Source organism: Lepisma saccharinum, chromosome 14 (genome assembly GCF_977018435.1).
Source record: "Lepisma saccharinum chromosome 14, izLepSacc3.1, whole genome shotgun sequence".
NCBI lineage: Eukaryota > Metazoa > Arthropoda > Insecta > Zygentoma > Lepismatidae > Lepisma > Lepisma saccharinum.
In genome coordinates, this window is record NC_139242.1 from 25,801,096 (window position 1) to 25,818,737 (window position 17,642).

The 17,642-nt window shown below is 36.6% G+C and overlaps 1 protein-coding gene across 1 annotated transcript; it reads left to right on the top strand.

Annotated features, from left to right (window-relative positions):
* Window positions 1-44: 44 nt before the first annotated feature.
* Window positions 45-16,245, top strand: Lsm12a (LSM12 homolog a). Its single transcript, XM_083135276.1, has 5 exons — window positions 45-239; window positions 5,263-5,396; window positions 10,934-11,043; window positions 12,188-12,317; window positions 15,515-16,245. Exons 1-5 carry the CDS (start codon window positions 107-109, stop codon window positions 15,611-15,613), a joined length of 606 nt encoding a protein of 201 aa, XP_082991402.1. The 5' UTR covers window positions 45-106; the 3' UTR covers window positions 15,614-16,245.
* Window positions 16,246-17,642: the final 1,397 nt, after the last annotated feature.

A 17,642-nucleotide genomic window follows, 5' to 3' on the forward strand; every position in this document is an offset into this window, starting at 1 on the left:
AGTACAAAAGGCGACATCTAAGTGGTAATCTGTGTTCCGAAAAGATAAGTGCATGCATCTACCACTAGATGGCGTGGCTAGCTATTCATCGAGTTTTGTCTAAAAAATGAAAGCGAAAATGGCTGGAGTGGGCGAGTGCTTCAGCATAGGAAGTATTGTTGCATGCCGAACATGTTACAATAAGGAAATTGAAGGCGAAGTTTTGGCGTTTGATACTCAGACTAAGATGCTGATACTCAGTATCCTTTGCCGGTCTATACAATAATGGCAATCCCTACAGCAGTAGTTGTTTCCACACTGTGATGAGTTGTGCATTTTTATGATCGTGTGCAGTGAAGGGTTGCAACCTCATGATGTGATATTTTGTGAATACTGTGAAAGTTGTAACTGAATATTTGTCCCATTTATTAATCCCTAGTGTAACCTACACTTCCGAACTACTTTTGTAAAAGAAAATTGAAAAGCCTTACGTAAACCTTTTTGCCTTCCAGTGTATCGGTGGCCTATATTTGATTCATTTCTTTCATATGAATTTATTTTTCATCCATTTGCGTTGCGAATTGCTTTTACCACCTGCCAAAACAATTTAGTAATAGAATATGATATCTTTTTGGTTGAATATATCAGTTTGTTATTTGTCTGCTTGATTTACAATATTGGGTAACAGTTTCATAGATCGGAGACACATTAAAATCACATATTTTGTGTTTCGCATGGTTCGTACTTACCAATTGTGTATTACGGAACATAGCTAAAGGTGCCATTACGCTTTTTACACGAAAACAAACGCAATTTTTCACATTCCAAGTGCTTTTTTTTTATTCCTTTCTTTGCTTCCAGAACACACAGTATGGCGGGCACATCTTGACTCACGTTGTGGTTATGCAGTGTTTCAACCTTCTTCACCAAAAAATACCTACTATCGTGTTCGTCACTGGTGGAAATTATACATTATGCACGGATAGCCCCACAAACCATTTCCGATAAGGTTGTTAGGCAAGCATAGTAAAAAAAGGGGGGGATTGAAACACTGACAGAGGCTGACGTCATCAAACGTACGCAGCATCCGGTTGTCGTAGGGCAAGCAAATGAAGGCAACGGCAATTGTGCGTCGTTGAGATATTTCTCTTGAAAAATACATGATTTCCCGGTCAAATATATTCCAGATGAAAGAAAATAGCTCGACGAACGTTGTAAACCTTGAAAAAACTCATTTCCTGAAGTAGTTTCTTGTGTAAAATTGAAGAAATGTGTCTCCGATGTATGAAACTGTTACCCAATATTGTACGAATGGTAACGTAGTTAATTGCCTTGCATGAGAAATATGTTTTTGAGTCAATTCTGATGTAGCTATATCAGGAAACTCTGATTGGTAGCAGTTCTTGAGCTCTGTTTTTAGCCTCTTAAGTAATATTTCAAACTTTGCTGGTTTGTGAAGATTGTCTTTGCATAATTTACCTCTGGTTTTATCATAAAATGGTACATTCATATAAGACATTATCGTTTCATTGCTCATTGATTGTAATTAATTATCACATTGTCAGTCCACGCATTACCCGATGAATAAGTACAAAGTATAATCAATTGTATGTTGAATTCTTTTTGTTTGGGGTAGGGGGGATGGCCCAAGTTCCTTTTGTTTTATTGCGATTTCATCAAGCTACGAATGCAATTTTTACATGGTTCGATTTCGATGTACGTCTGTTAACACATACTGCGGAGTTTTAGCGATTACATAAGGTTTTGTTCAATATATGTTTTCGTGGTTACGTTAGGCAGGTTAGGTTTGGTTCCCTTAGCATTAACATAAAGTCCCTAAATGCATTCTACTAAGGTTCCGATTTACTTCTACATTCATTCCCACGCTTCTACGATATTTACTGTCGCTTGTCGACAGAGAATGTCTTGTCCATGAGAAGTGCGTAAGATAACACTGATGAACAAATTTAAACTTTTTTTTGCTCCTTTGAACAAAAATAGGTGATTATTTATAATTCGAGCCTGCTGAATCCAAATCTGAAAGTAGAAATTCTGTATCACCTATCGTTTTCCCTGGATTTTCATATTTTGTTTTTAATAAAAATTTAATTCTCTTTATAATAATACATCGAAATTTGAAATTATTTTTGTTTGTTTGCTCATGAAATAAGATTTAAATATTGAAGTGAATAACTATGAAATATAAAAAAATTAGAAAATTTATATAGGACCGATTTTGACTGCTCAATTAAGAAATTTCATGAAAAAAAAGGAAAAAAAAAACACATTTTTAAAATTTCTTTCTTGAACTCTGCCATTTGTAACTGCCACCAGAAACCTCTTCCTTAAGGTTCCAACAGTAGTCTGCTAACATGTTCTGTACCGATTTTCATGCACATCGTTTCTCCATGACAGAAATATCCTGGTGAAACCTCTCGCCGCATTCGTCACTAACCGCACCCAAGGTAGGATGGAAAAGTCCAGATGCGAAAGTAAAAAGTGAATTTTCAGACATATTGCACCCCATGCACTGATAACACTTCAACAAGTTCCTTGCAGTTGTCAGATTTCACATTTCCAAGAAAATTACAGCATACTTGTCTGAAAGCTAACCATGCGCATTTCTCTTTTTCTGTTAGCAATTCCACAAAGTTGTCATCATGAATGATTTCACGGATTTGCGGCCCAATATGTAAATATGCCTTCTTTTAACTTACTATCACTGAGTTTAGGATTTGCGTGACATGGCGAACTCATTAATTGAGTTATAATATATTTCTTTAAAAAAAACAATTATGAATGCTCTGATTGTTTTGTTAAAATACAACTTACACTTCACTTCACTATACACAATATTACATTCGCAATTTCACGAACATACACAAACATAAAATACGGCTACTCGCGAAGTTATCAGAAAGGAAGTTAAGACTAGAATAACCCAAAAAAGAACAAATTTTAACAGATAAACAGGAAATTACTCTACTGCCAGATGTTTTCTCCACGAAATATTAAGTGCCAGTCCTAAACACACAAGGTCGCTAAAAGGTTCTTATCCATTTGCTAGGAACCAAACGTTAAGCCGAATGCAGAGCAGGGTGCGGAGACCTGAAACCATAAAACAATAAGGTGTGGATGTTCTGCAAGAACTTTAGGTGATACAGGAAAACGGATGTGATATTCGTTATCAGCACATCTGAATACATAAAGATCACTTAGTTTTATTTAAAAGAGTATTTCATTGTTTATCAGTGTAATTTTCAATAATTTTTTTTCAACATAAATAACTTTTTTCAGTCCAAACAGTGCTCATTACTTTAAGGAAGGTTCAAATTTCGTGTGACAATGATTTCCAAAATGCTACGATAATTAGTCTTTGTGCTGGAGAAATCATAAAACAATCGGAACCGTAACTGAGGGGGGGGGGGGGGACTACCATGTTACAATAGCTCATAGTATTGCAATGTCCCAAAATGTGTTCATAATTAGTCACGTTTAAGACTCTTAGCACTGCCAAAATCTTCCAAAATCTTGAAACATTTTGATAGAATAATCAAACCGCACGTCATTTGCTCTGTAAATGGCAGAAGTCATCCATAAGATTGATTTGCTTTATTTTACTTTGCTTTTGTGACACTTTTGGCTAATTTGCAAAGATAGGGATGAGTGATAAAGTGATGAAATTTATGAATGGACACTAAGAAACATCTATGCCCATTGCCCAGGCCGGGAATCAAACCCGGGACCCTTGGCATCGTAGCGTGATGTGCTAACCACTCTGCCATGGGGGCCAGAACAACTTGAGAAGAATTACTACTGGCTGGGAAACACATGTAGAACTGACATACCTGTCTCCAACTGAATGCAGAACTTTACACTGTTACAAGCAGTTTAGGATTGTGGGGTTTCATTGCCTTAAATGGTTCCAAATTTTCCTTCCTTTCCTCCATGTGAATAGAACATTTTCCATGCGGGAAAAAAAATCAAAATCCGGATTTCAAATTACCTGATATCCATTTCGGATATTGAACAGATAATATGGATATCCATATACTTTAGATGGTACAGATTTGATGAAGGATGGATAGAAAATCCTTTTGCTGAAATACAAACATGAGAAATATAATAATTATGTGGATAACCCGTAAAATAGATAAACATAACTAGCTATCTGGATAATGCACACATACAAATATCAGACAATTTGGATAATCCATACATTCGGATAGAAAAGTATCCGATATCCAGGTAAAACTTTATCCCGATTTGGCTATCCCTTCTTATGAGGTGAAGTGCTTTCACAGCCTATTTTTTGACATTTGATTTCTCTAAAGTGTAATCTCTGCAATCTTAATCTGTGCTAATTGCTCTCTCGGAGCATCAAACTTACCTCCACAATCATTTTCAGTATTGTAATGGACTTCCTAATGTTTTAAATTAATAATATTACTTGAAAACACTTGTATAGCTCGACCACAAGGAAAAAAACCTTCCGTCAAAAGCGTTCGCGCATCTTCCCTGCCGTTATCGGTACTCGGCACATTGTAGCCAGGTCAGACTTGAAAAAATCGGGAGATTGTTCCTTGGGAAACCAGAAGATCTAATAGTAGTGGATGAACGACGTTCTCGGGGGTGGGGAGGGGGGGGCATAGGCATGCACACTGGGGGTCATGGGGACGTCCGTAGATTTTTTCCAGCGAGGGGGGAAACAATGTATTTTTATCAGGCGGGTAAACGAGGCATATTACGCCGTAATAATGTTGCCCTCTCAGAAAACGCCACTTGAGTTTGAAATTATCACGTTCCTCCATCCTTATTATAATAATGGATGTAAATTACTGTGACTGAAATCAACTCGTACATCTGAAATAATAGGTACTTTTATGTCAACATTCATTTTCCAGAAGGGGAGGGGGTGGCGACCATGCTTGCACTTGCAATAGCAATAGCATAGCAATAGTTTATTATGGAATTCTCCCGAGAAATCAATAGGTCTGGCAACACTGACGTTGGCCGCTCTGAAGGCTCGTTCCCCCTGTCCTTTTCCCCACTCGCCAGCGCGATGAGTTTCTGCGCAGGTTTCTTTCCTTGTGGTTCCACTATAGTAGTCAAACAATATAATTCACTTTTCATGTTAATACGTTTCATGTACATTAATTTGTCAATATTAGGCCCCATAAGATAAATTCCTCATAGCCTAATGTGTTTTTTGGTTGTTTATGTACCTGTGTACATAATGATTTCTGCAATTTTTTTATTGTATTTTCCTTAAAAATATACTAGAATGTCCTGCTTCAAATGGCCGTGCTGTATGTAATGATGTACATGTTGTGAACTTAGGATTGGTGAGTGATGTACAGGTGAAAAGAGAAGTAACTTCAGTCCCAGAAGCACCACAGTCATTGGATCTTTCAAAGGTGAGACTTTAGATAAATATAGTGCAAATATGTTTTTTTTTTTTTTTAGGAGTTTTGTTTATTAAAGACAATGAGTGTTGCTTTTGAAAACACTTTGATCACTTTGGTTGATCATTCACAATAGTTGACAGAATATTTTAACATTATTTTGTGCTCTGTGCTACAGATTGTTTATTCAGATTGACAAGTTAATGGAAAATTTACAAAGGGAAGGAGAAATTCCTTCATGTGAGTAGGACACTTCTTCTTGGTCTGGTGCAAAATGAAAAATTATGGGTACTCTTGACCAGGGTTGGCATTTTGGCCGGGTTTTTTTTAAAAACCCAATCTGGGTGGGTTTTTTCAGGTTATGTTTATAAATATATATATTTTTTAAAATAAAATACATTTTTCCCTGATAGTAATATATTGGAAAATTCAATTTGTATTGTTTTAGTTCACTGAATCAAAAACTATTTAATATTTTCTGTTACCATAGTTAAGAATTGACAATCAAGGTCTCACACTTGAAATGATTAAACTAAAAACATTCATAACCCATGCTGCAATAGACCATTGAGGGTCCAGACTACCTACCGACTGCTGGCTGCACTCCCACCTGATCCTACTCTGTGACCAGTGACAGGGTGACGTGTGGTCAGCACGACGATCTCCCAATTGTCGTCGTAGGTTTTCATGACCGGGTACACAGGCTAAAATCTCAGGAGAAAAGCTGTTAGATTTCCCCTAGGAGACTCAAACCTGCACACGTCCCATAGCTGGAACCCAAAGCATGAGCGCACAGCTACAGTACGGAACAAATTATTAAATTATCTAAAATACTATGTTCTGAAAAATTTGACCAACAGTTTGGTTCTACTCTTGGCATAACAGTTGATCAGTTCCCAGGGTTGCAGATTGCAATACTATACTAATACTTGATAGCTGTGATGGTTTATTCAACCTCCCAGCAGAGTGATTAACACAGCATGCTGCAATGCCAGGAGACCCTGGATCGGACGTGGATGTTTGTTCCAATGATAATACAGAGGAAATTGAGAGAATAGAAAGAAAAAGGGGGATACTACTGCTTAGGGGTATTGCTTTTATTACAAATGTAAAGAAAAAAAGACAGGCTTCCTGACTGCCACGCAGAAGACCTGGGTTTGAATCTTTGGGGTGGGTGATCTAAGGTTGGAATTTTTCTGGTCTGGAACTCACCCAGCCACAAATCAATGTGTCCTTGGGGGGGGGGGGGGGGTAAAGGCAACCAAAGTTTAGTTGTGATCACATCACCTCCAAAATGGCCAAGATCAAGAATATGTTGTACCCCCATATCCCCTGAATGTGCCTTCATGGTACCTAACTTTACGTTTACGTACTATACAACATACGGTAGCTCCACACACACTTTTAAATCTGCTTCAATACAGTTTGTTCACAGTTGTGTTTTCCCATTATTTTTGTGGATGTTTCAAGTTCAAATATCTCCCCCCGTGTATTAACCATGCCAAAATTATAAGGCTGACATATTTAACTGCCTTGACTGATTTCATCCAAATGAAATACCGTATCCATCCTAAAAAATATCTGGTTGCTATGAAACTTACAGTTCCCATGGACAAAACATTAGTGGCCCCCATTTCGATCTCAATATACATATTCCTCTTTGGTTTTTACGCACAACTGGAAAATGGAAATATATATGTAAAAGTTTGAATATTTATAAATGTTCTGGCGTAGGTTGCTTTTTGCCTTGTACCCGGGGAAGCCAAGGGTTGTTTTCCCTCAACGGCCTTCCTGTTTGAAAAGTAACAATAGGGCCTTGCCCCGGTGGTTGGGGACAGTCCAGTTTGTCGGAGGTATATAATATACCGTGTTCCAACTTGTTATGGGCTCTCAGATGCTCAGACAGTTACCAGCTCTCAGAGACTCGGACACAATGCCAGATGGATTGACATAGTTTGTTTTTTACAGTTACTCAGAGCCAGATGGATGCATAGAGATACACAGAGAGTGAGCACCATATGTATAGGGACCTATGCGTGATAAACTGCGGGGGCAGGTTAGCTCTACACTAAATAGTGTGCTCGTAGCTCACATAAGATGTACATTACTGATTGAGAGGACGGCGTAGGGACTCTTGCGTGATAAACTGTGAGGGCAAGTTAACGCTATGCTAAATAGTGTGCTAGTAGAGGGAAGTCCTGTTAGGTGCATTTCTCTGTTTTGGGGCAAAAGGCAACCAAGAGCAGTTGTTAATGGATTGTAACGTAAAGATGTATATACAGAGTAGGGGAGGTATGTAAAATAAATTGTTTACGTAACAGAGATCCGCCGTGAGATGTTATTCTTTACAACAATATGCACTATATTGTTAAAAATTATATTTTTCAAGCTATAGCTTAAGAAATGCTCTAAAATATTTAAGTCTATTTTCTTAATGATCAAAAATTTAGTTTAGGCAGATATTTGAAAGTGGCATCAGAATTTGGAGCTACCTCAGTATATGAAAAATCAATTTAACATCCACCATCTTGAAATACTTTGAGCAAATGCAAAATAAAATCATTCCCTGGGTGTATCTATTTGAGACATGAATGTCAGCTTAAAAACTCTAAATTTGCTACAGATATCATGGTCTCAAAATTGGTGACTTTCCCCCACCCTTCCTAAACCATACACTATACTTCAAGAGTTTTTATTAAAAACTTCAAGCTCAAGTAATGTCCTAACGTAGCTGAGACTTGGTTTTGTTAATCTACGAAAATCTAACCTCAAATATTTCCATAACTTAAATCTCTCGCAAGGTATGTTAAATCAGTATGTCGTCCACCATCTTTAAACATGGTGACAAATTTTTCTCAAATACAATATGACACCAATCCTTTAAGTTATCTTGTAACTCTAAAAATTGCAACTCAAAAGCTTTACGTTTATGGCAAAATGTATGTTTGCGATTTTACCACCACTCCTCTCCTCAACTATGAAATATAATTTTAAAAGTTTTACTGCAAAATTGCGGACCGACGAATTACCTACAATGACTGAATTTAAATCCTTATACTACGAAAATGCATGGCCAACAGTTTTGGGGAAAGAGAGAGCATGGCGTAGAGCATGTGTGCAACATGAAGAAAATCAGTTTTTCATTCACCATCTTCAAACACATTTTTCAATTTAAATCTCATGTAATACCATTTCAGTCTGTCAAGTTTTCTAGCTGCAGAAACATGTTATCATGTTCACTGAATAGATGACTTGTTTTTCTTTGCCCCTCCACCCCACCCATGCTCCTCCTAAATCGTTTATTATGTTTCGATAATTTTATTGTGAATTTACAGTGCAGGCAATGTCACAATGCTCCTGAAAGTTTTATGCACAAAGCTCGAAATTGTAGTCTCTAAAAAGGTTTGAAAATGTCAAAAATGGTCAAAATATAAAACTATAGGTATGCATTGCATTTACTTGAGTACCCCACACCTTACCAGCAGAACAGCTGAAGACTTCACACAAGTGAATATAGCACACAACACAGCATTTTACAACAGCACCTATAATTTTACATCGTTACGTTAGAGACTGATAGTTATTTTGACGTGTTCTTTTCACTATTTGTGTGTTCATACAACCGATTTTTATTAATAAAAAGTGTCGAAAGTTCTCCAAAATGGCAGGTTTTTATTGCACGGTCCATACTTTTGGATGAAATATCTCCGTTATTTGTGTTTTCTGCATGCTGGAATCAATTTTATATTACGTAAAACATTGAAATCTCTCTAAAATCGGCAAAATTCTCTAGGATACAGTGGCTCAGCAGCCCAAAATTTTGTAATTATAGTTTTTTTTATTATTCTGTTCATTCATACCTATATTTTGAAAGGTTTGTTTATTTTTACATTATACGAGGTGTAACTCTGTGATGCTAAAGGGTCATTCCATGTCAAATCTAGCAGCTGTACTTCTTGATTGTTTACATTGATACATGGTGGTGACCTTGGAACTTGGGTGATTGTGGATAATCTTTAATGCATCATGCATTCTCTCCCGCCTCCCTCCATGCTCACACACACAAAAATATGCATAGATTGTATTGTTGTTTCAATAAAATTTAAAATTTGTGATGTAAATATTTCAATGTTCAGTGGCTGGTGAGTTAAAGGCGAGAGAGTGGAGGTGTATAAATAGAAATTCCAGTTATCCTGTGGTGGCAGTCAATATCTGAAACCCTTCAGGTTGTCGAAAAGGCTGCTGAGGTTACTCCTTCCGGTCTCCCAGCTTATTGCAGCGGAGGGTGAGAAGCACGTAAAAAAGAGCGTCACTTATGAACTTTGCCTTCGGCAAGGCATACTGCGATTAGAGATGTGAGAGCAATTGATCTATCACTGCTAGACTCTGTATCCCTCAGTGAACATTACCAATTGTTCACAGCAACCTATAAACAATTGGTTCAATCAATGTCTTTTGTGAAGTACTTTATAGCCTACTCTCAAAGTGATACTTTTAAAGTGAATTCATTGAAATTACTTGTTACTAAACTAATGTATGGTCTGTGGTTGATAAAAATGATTGTTTAATTTCTTATGAATGTTATGTACATACAGTATATGTTTTTGAGATTGAAACCTTGTATATTTGTATCCTATTCTAATTGTAAACACAAATATACATTTTCAATTTGCTTACCTGATATTAAAAGTGATAAATATTATAAGGACTTCAGCGTCAACCACTCAGCTTATAGTTATGGTTTTAACATGGAAGTCAACAAATTTATCAAATTTCACACACATTATAATACAAAATAATTAATTTCCATAGAAACCCATTGCCATCCCATTATGAAATTTTGCACACAACTAGTAAACATATTTTTTTCAAAAAAATTGAGATTTTCAAAAAAAGTTCTTGTGACTTTTTGAAAAATTCAAAAAGCACAGTCATGTTGCATTTCAAATTAAAGTTCATTAAAAGCCGAAGAGAATGACACCAATTTGAGCTCTCTAGGTGAAATAGTTTTTGATCTACAGCCGTTTAAAGATTTCAAAATGTTGTTAAATTTTGGGATTATTTTTTTTTTGAAAGTCAATAACTCAAAAACTAACTGCTCAAAAAATCAGAAATTTAGCAGTTATTGTCAACTTTACTGGTACTACCACTGTACCAAAGATTATCAATTTCTAAGATGTCAAGGTTCAGATCAATGTTTGATTTGACATGGAATGACCCTAAAGTGAGAATTTTCGAGCAACTACAAGTATCTGCTAAGTTCGTACTATCAGGATATGATATCAGTTCTATTAACTTTGTTTTGCAGAAAACTTTCTGGATGGATAGTAACAGTTTTTTTTTTAATTATTTCTGAAAATGTTATGGATATTTTTACCAACAGTAGGAATTGTTGATACTTTATTAAACAAATATTGATGGGGATATGAGCATTTCCTGATGTGTTCAAGCAATTTGTTGTCTATAGACAAGTTAGTGGAAACTTGATAATACAAAACACATTTTTATTTAAATGAAAATTGTCTGATGTTACTTTTTAAATGTTTCAGTTAAATAAGAGAGTACGTAATCAAGTAGATAAGAAGCAACGGCTTATTGCTGCATTGAGTGCTGGTGTTTCTCCCGAAGGACAAAGACTATTCCTTTTCCTTGCCAAACAGTAAGTATTGTTAATTTTTCTGGAAATACCCTGTCAGTATTTATTCCAATTCAATATAAGTAAGATTTGTTTAAAATGTTGTATGCAAAAGTGTACGAGAATATCAGGGCGAGTCAAAAGTTCCGTTCGTTTTAGCACATTTGCATTGAGACTGGAGACACAAGGTGTGACGTTGGACTTATTCGGCAAAGTATAGACGATTCTGTTGCATGGTCTTCTGCCAACGTTCCGTAAGAAACACAATCTCACGACGATACGATTCGGCTGGTTTCAAGGCCAAAAAGTGAAACAAATGGTAATCGGATGGTGCGAGATCAGGGCTGTACAAGGGATGAGGCAACACTTCAATTCAATGCATGTCCTGCAGTTTCTGGGTAACAATTCGTGACCGGTGACATTGGACATTATCAACCTGCAACAAGGTTGTCTTCCCATGCATCAATGTTGCGTACTTCTGGAGCATAGGATCTGCTGCAACTGTACAGCAATGGACCACTGTAATTGCCTGTGTGAATGTATCAGGTGGCGTACACATCACGTGCTCGTTGGCTTTCCAGGCTTTTTCTCCGGCTTCACTGTTTCCCACGTGAAAAACGAATGAACTTTTGACTCAGCCTGGTATGTTGTTTGTGTTCATGTGTATGAAATATCAAGTTTATGCGTGCAGATCATTCTCTGTCCTATATTTCTGCTACTATGTGGAATCCTAGGGGCAGGACATTTTTAATGGAGGATTAATTTCTTACCAGTTCAAATATATTCATATAAATTACGGATGGGCCAATATGAAATTTTATCCAGGTATTGTCTCTTTTCCTTTTTAAGTTAAGTGCTCCCCTGTGCATAGCACCACGCCATGAAGGAGTATAGGGGGTGTGGGGGTAACGCCCCACACTTTCTTGATCCCGTCGTGAGTGGGGGTGATGTGATCAGCATCACGCCCCTGACCGCCTTTACCCCCTGGGTTTCCCCCAGGTACCCATGTTATTCGACGCTGGGTGGGCACCGGGGCCGCTTCCATCGTTCTTTTTTGCCCTTAAATTTTTAGGACGCAGCTTATTTTCAGCCCAATATGGTACTTCATATTTTTATGTGTATTCCATGTATTAATTAGCATGTGTAATAAATATGTATTTTATTCTAGGATAGAGGAGGTAATTTGGCAAGGGCAAAATATAGTGGTGATGAATGAAGTTACAATCACACCACCCTACACAGTAGATAATGTGAAAGGAAACCCTGAGAGCAAAGCCTGGATGTTCATTAGAAAACTTGTAAGTATATTGTTAGATTGTATTGTGAACGGACTGATACCCAATGGGGGCATTCCACGAAAAGTGGCCCTACTCCATTGATGTATAAATGTTTGTGAAGGCATATAATTTGCATTATTCACCAACAAAACTTAATAGCTACTATTTGGAAAATGAGAGACACGGTAGTAGATAAACACAGAGAAAACTAGTACTTACTTTTCTGCAAAACTGGAGTTTTTATTTTTTAGTCCCTATAATTTCAGTGGCCACTGACACCAACAAGTTCCACTGAAATTGATAGATCTATATAAAAAAAAAACGTTCGTGAAAAAGTGAGTACTAGTTTTCTCCGTATTTATTTAAAAATTATTAGCACCTGTAGCCTATATGCTTCACAAACAAAGGAAGTCAAATTTTGCTTCATTTTTTAAAGCATCACACACAACATATTTTCATTGATGTTTTTCATGCATTCAGGCTATGTCATCATGCTCAAGTTTTATTCATATGTTAGCAGACACCACAAAGTACTTCATAATTATATGAAATCAGTCCATTATGAGCAGTGTGCAAATTAACGGGGGCCCCTCCCACAAAGAACTTAACCGAGCTAACGGCAGGCTGTTTTCCACTAGTTTTTATGGCATAGTGCTGATATTTTACATGTATTCAAGTTCACATGAAACTTGTAGGTTTGTTGACTATAGAAATTTGGGCATGTTTGTGGTGTTACTAGTTTGATACCTGTTTTTGTGAGTGAGTCTTTGGTTTTCTTATAATGTGAACACACGTAAAGTGTTTCTAAATTACATGTAAATGTTATCATAATATTTAATGGCTTAGGTTAGAACCAATATTCTAAGATATTTACTGATAGAACCGCCAGGCAATAACTGACAGGTAACACACACAAATTTGCATACCCCCCAAAATGAAATCACAAATATGCCACAAAGTGGTCATCCCACCCCCACCCCCAAAGCAAAAAGTTTAATTCGTACAGTGATTAAAGTATTATAACTAGGGACATTGAATTTTCGCGATGCGCGAAATTGCGAAATGTGAAAACAAGATGCAATTTTGAACATTCTGCACGTAACTACACCCCCAATGATGAAATATGCATGAGTTTTATTCGCGAAGTATTGCGAAATGTGTGCTTTTCACGAAATAACCGTGAAATATCATCAAATTAAGTAGAAAACACGCAAAAACCAGCAATCGAAGTTGTGCGCGCAAACTGTCAATTTGTAATGAAACGTTTGCCTAAAGTTTCCTAACACTTGCAGTAGAAGAACGTTTTATCTTCGATCACATCAGGAAGATGCTGCAAATTGGGATTTCCCATGCATATAATCTCAGTTCGAAAACTTTGTTCCCTCTCAAGCTGCATTCCTTTCTTCCCCCGAATGTCCACTCAACTTCCAGTTTCATTGAACTTGCTAGCTGTAGCAGCGATAAGATTAGTCTTTTCCCGCACATCAAGGGAAACAATGGTGTCATTTGTATTCAGTCATGAATGAATTTTGTTTATCATCATGTGATTTTCAACATGTGTTTGTGTATGTGCAGTAGCGATTATTTTATTTGTTGGACAGCAAGGATATCCTTTGAATACATACAATGAATAAATCACTTGAGATATGCAATTTAGAAATGAAGTGATTTTGTGGTGATGTTTTCTTTTTGGTTGGACAGCTAAGTACTTGTGTATGTGTACAGTATATAAAAATGAAGTAGTTTATTAATTTATAGATCTTTTGTACGTTGTTTCCTCTCATAATGAAAAAGTGTGTGCCATTGTTTTTCCACCGCTGATCTAACATTTTATTTACCGCTCTCCTCAGTTTTTATATACTATAAATTTGTCTCCCTAATTATAACCCAATCTCATGTCTAGAACCTTATGCTTTGTGTGTGATGTTGCACACGTAATGCTGAAATGCCCCAATCTTAAGGTACTGCACAACAGTGTTATAACAATTAAAGTACAAGATTATGTACATGCACACTATGACAGTTTCAGTCTTTTGTAAAAATTGAAAGGGTGCTAATAAATCAGTCAGTAAACAAGGATTTTTTCAAAATATATGTTGTATTGGCTAAGGCATAAATTACACCACATGCCAATATTTCTCTAAACAGCTTAGTCCAGTTTAGCCATGTACTTAGTTTTTAAGTTACTCAAGTTTTCGTCACATCACGTGACTTCTTCGAGAGTTAACACAAGAAGAGTCAAAGTTTAACATGGGAAGGTAATTAGACGTAAGCAAGTTACTATCTTTTTCCACGAAACTTACTTGTAGAGGTTCTATTAATTTCAGTGGCCTCTGCCACCATCCACTTGGGAACTCGTTAATTCACTGTTGGGCTTGCTTCAGTTTCTGCCATTTCCCTTCATGCCTCTAGGAGCGTTAGTGCAGCCAGCTTATGTCTAATTATTATGAACCACGTCTTTTATTCCCCAAACATGAATGGGAAGATAAGTTGGGTTAAAAGGGTTGAAGATAAAAGACAGTGCATGATATAAAATAATATTTCAGTGTTAAAATGGTGACTATAATTCTAAATTTGATTGAAGAATTATACTTATTATCCAAAATAATTTCCTTTCTATTAGCACATTATGTAATTATCAGAGTATTGCAGCAGAATTAATAATTTTTCCGTGATTTTCCACAACTGGCAATTTAATTCAGAGTACAGAAAGTGTTGTATCGCTAAATGTTGTGTTTAAAAGTTCATTTTGCATCATTTTGTGATATAACATGGGGAAAATTTACCCTGCATCTTTCGAATACATGAAAAATGAACGTTACAGGGTGTTATTTAAATTTCATGTTTATCTAAAATGAAGTATGAATGCTTGGATATGTTTATTATTTTGGTTTAATGATACACATGATACAGAAAACACACTAACATTAAAAAGTACGTACTAGTTATTAAAGAAAATGGAAATTTCTGTAAGCAAACTCACAATAAAAAAAATAATAAAAAAGAAAGAAAAAAAAAGAATTTTAAAACATTTAAAAATTCAGGTGTTAGGTGAAGATTTTCAGGCACCATGGCGACCAGGTGCCCTGTATTTTTCTATCCGATTATTTGTACATTGGAGTTTTAATGACAACTCTTCATTGTGGAGTTGAATGAGGAGAAAATGTGGTGATGAATAGAGGAACATAAGACACTTAGCATCTGTATATTTGTTGCAGGTGGAGAAAAATATGAAAGATCAGGCAGCAGATGCAGCTTCATCATCATCAACCTCAGCAGCAGCAGCAATGGGTGCAGGTCAAAATGCATCCCAGTAATTGTTGAGTAAAGTAGCAGTCTGCTGGGTTAAAAAAAAGTCTGTAGTGCAAAGTAATAATTACCCTGTAAGACTTTGTGAGGAAAATGTTGGTATTGTAGAACGAAACTTTGAAGGTGCAATTGTGGAGGCATGCATTGTGAGTGCCGAGAGAAGGAACACGGAAACATTTCCCCAGAGACAACTTCTCGTACTGTGTGACTAGGATGTTGTTCAATGTATCGCACTCTTTTTAAGTGATAGTGAATTGAGTTACAATGACTTGTTGGCAAGCTTTTGTGTGTAAAGAGGCTTTGAGTAGTCCTGTGGATTGCAAGATCATGTGGGAACTGTTCGTGCATGTCATGACTGTTATAAATACATTTACAAATAAATCTATGCATTGTTATATAGGTTTGCTCTTGAGGATAATGCTATGGAGGAACTGATTATTTAAGTGTAAGAAGTGTACAGGAATGGTGCCGTATTCATGGTTCTTTGTGGGGGGGAAGAAAGTTAGGCACCGAGAGTGTTGCTGGAACTTTATTTTCCATTCTTACTTTGTTAGGGATATTTATGGATGATGCGTTCTGTCAGCAATATGAATGTTCTCATCAATTATGACCAAAGTAAGATAATTAAATGTAATATCACACAAAATTAATGCCTTTTCATTCCCCTTGAGAAACCCTGGTGAATGCTATGTGATGCTTCTGTGTAGTTTTGCAAATGCAGAAGTTACAGTCACTGTTAAAATTTGATTATAAATTTGGCAGCACTTGGTTGTTTTGAATTTATTTTCAGTACGTTACCCAACTGTCTTGCACCATGCAGTCTAAGGCATCAGGCTTTGGCCTCAGACTTCATATGCATGCTGGTTCGAGGCTGCAGGAGGGAAGCATAACAACTTTTCTCCCGAAATTTTGGCCTGTGTATGGGACAGGTGGCCACCCACCATCATGAGGAAATTGGGGAGCTACGAATGAGTAGTGTTAGCTGGTCATGGAGCCCTACAACAATGATTGTCAGTTTCTCAAGCTGACCACACATCACCTCGTAACATGCTGAGACATGTGGGAGTGAGGTCAGCAGGTAGGCCCTGCCCCTTATGTTACCCTACATAATATTTATAGTAAAAATGTTCCTGTGTAATAGTAGGTGCCAGTTATGTAGTTGTGGTGTTCCGGCTTCGTGAATGTTTGAAATTCTGTGACGTGGTTTCAGAATTGTTCTGCAAGATATATTTTTGGTGTCATTAATTTCTAGGAAGCAATGATGGTTACATTGTATGTGAATGTTCTCTTGTGGTAGCATCAAATATTACCACAGTTTGCACTTAAGTTTATTTGTGAAAGTAGTTAATGTTATATTGTATTTACAAACCCGTTAACTATTTTAATCTTACAATATCTAATTCCTGGTGTTCCTCATAGAGGAAGTTTTAGAGAATGCTCAGATTAGAATTAGATTTATCTACAGCATTTGTGCTGTTGTGAGAAATACTGTGTTTATAACTTGTATTAAGATAAAGATAACTTATCTGAATTAATTTCATCAACAAATTATAGAAGAATATTTAAATGGTAGCTTGGAGAAATTGTTCGTGTACTAGTGGGAACTCGCTAATAAAAGTTTCCATTTTTAAAATGGGAAATAAAAATACAAGGATTTTCAGGTGTGTGGTTGTGTAAAGCTCCGTGGACAATATTCGGTTTGTGCCTGAAATGCCACTTGTAATGAAAGGGTGCTGGGTTCAATTCCAGGGAAGAACCATTTCAGTAGTACATACCACTCTTTAGTACAGAAATGCAGCTTGTTACACCAGGCATAGCATTTAAAACAGGAAGAACCTGTGTCGTTGGCAAATTACTGTAGTGAGATCTTCAGCTTTTAACTTTGTCTTGCATGTGTTTCACATTTTTTGTTGGTCAACAACTTACAGGGGTCCCCACAAAGGGGAATAATGGTGTGGACCACACACCAAAATTCGAGGGGTGGGTCTCTTGGAATAATCTAAAATTCCACATGTGTATATATTTTTTTTAAATATG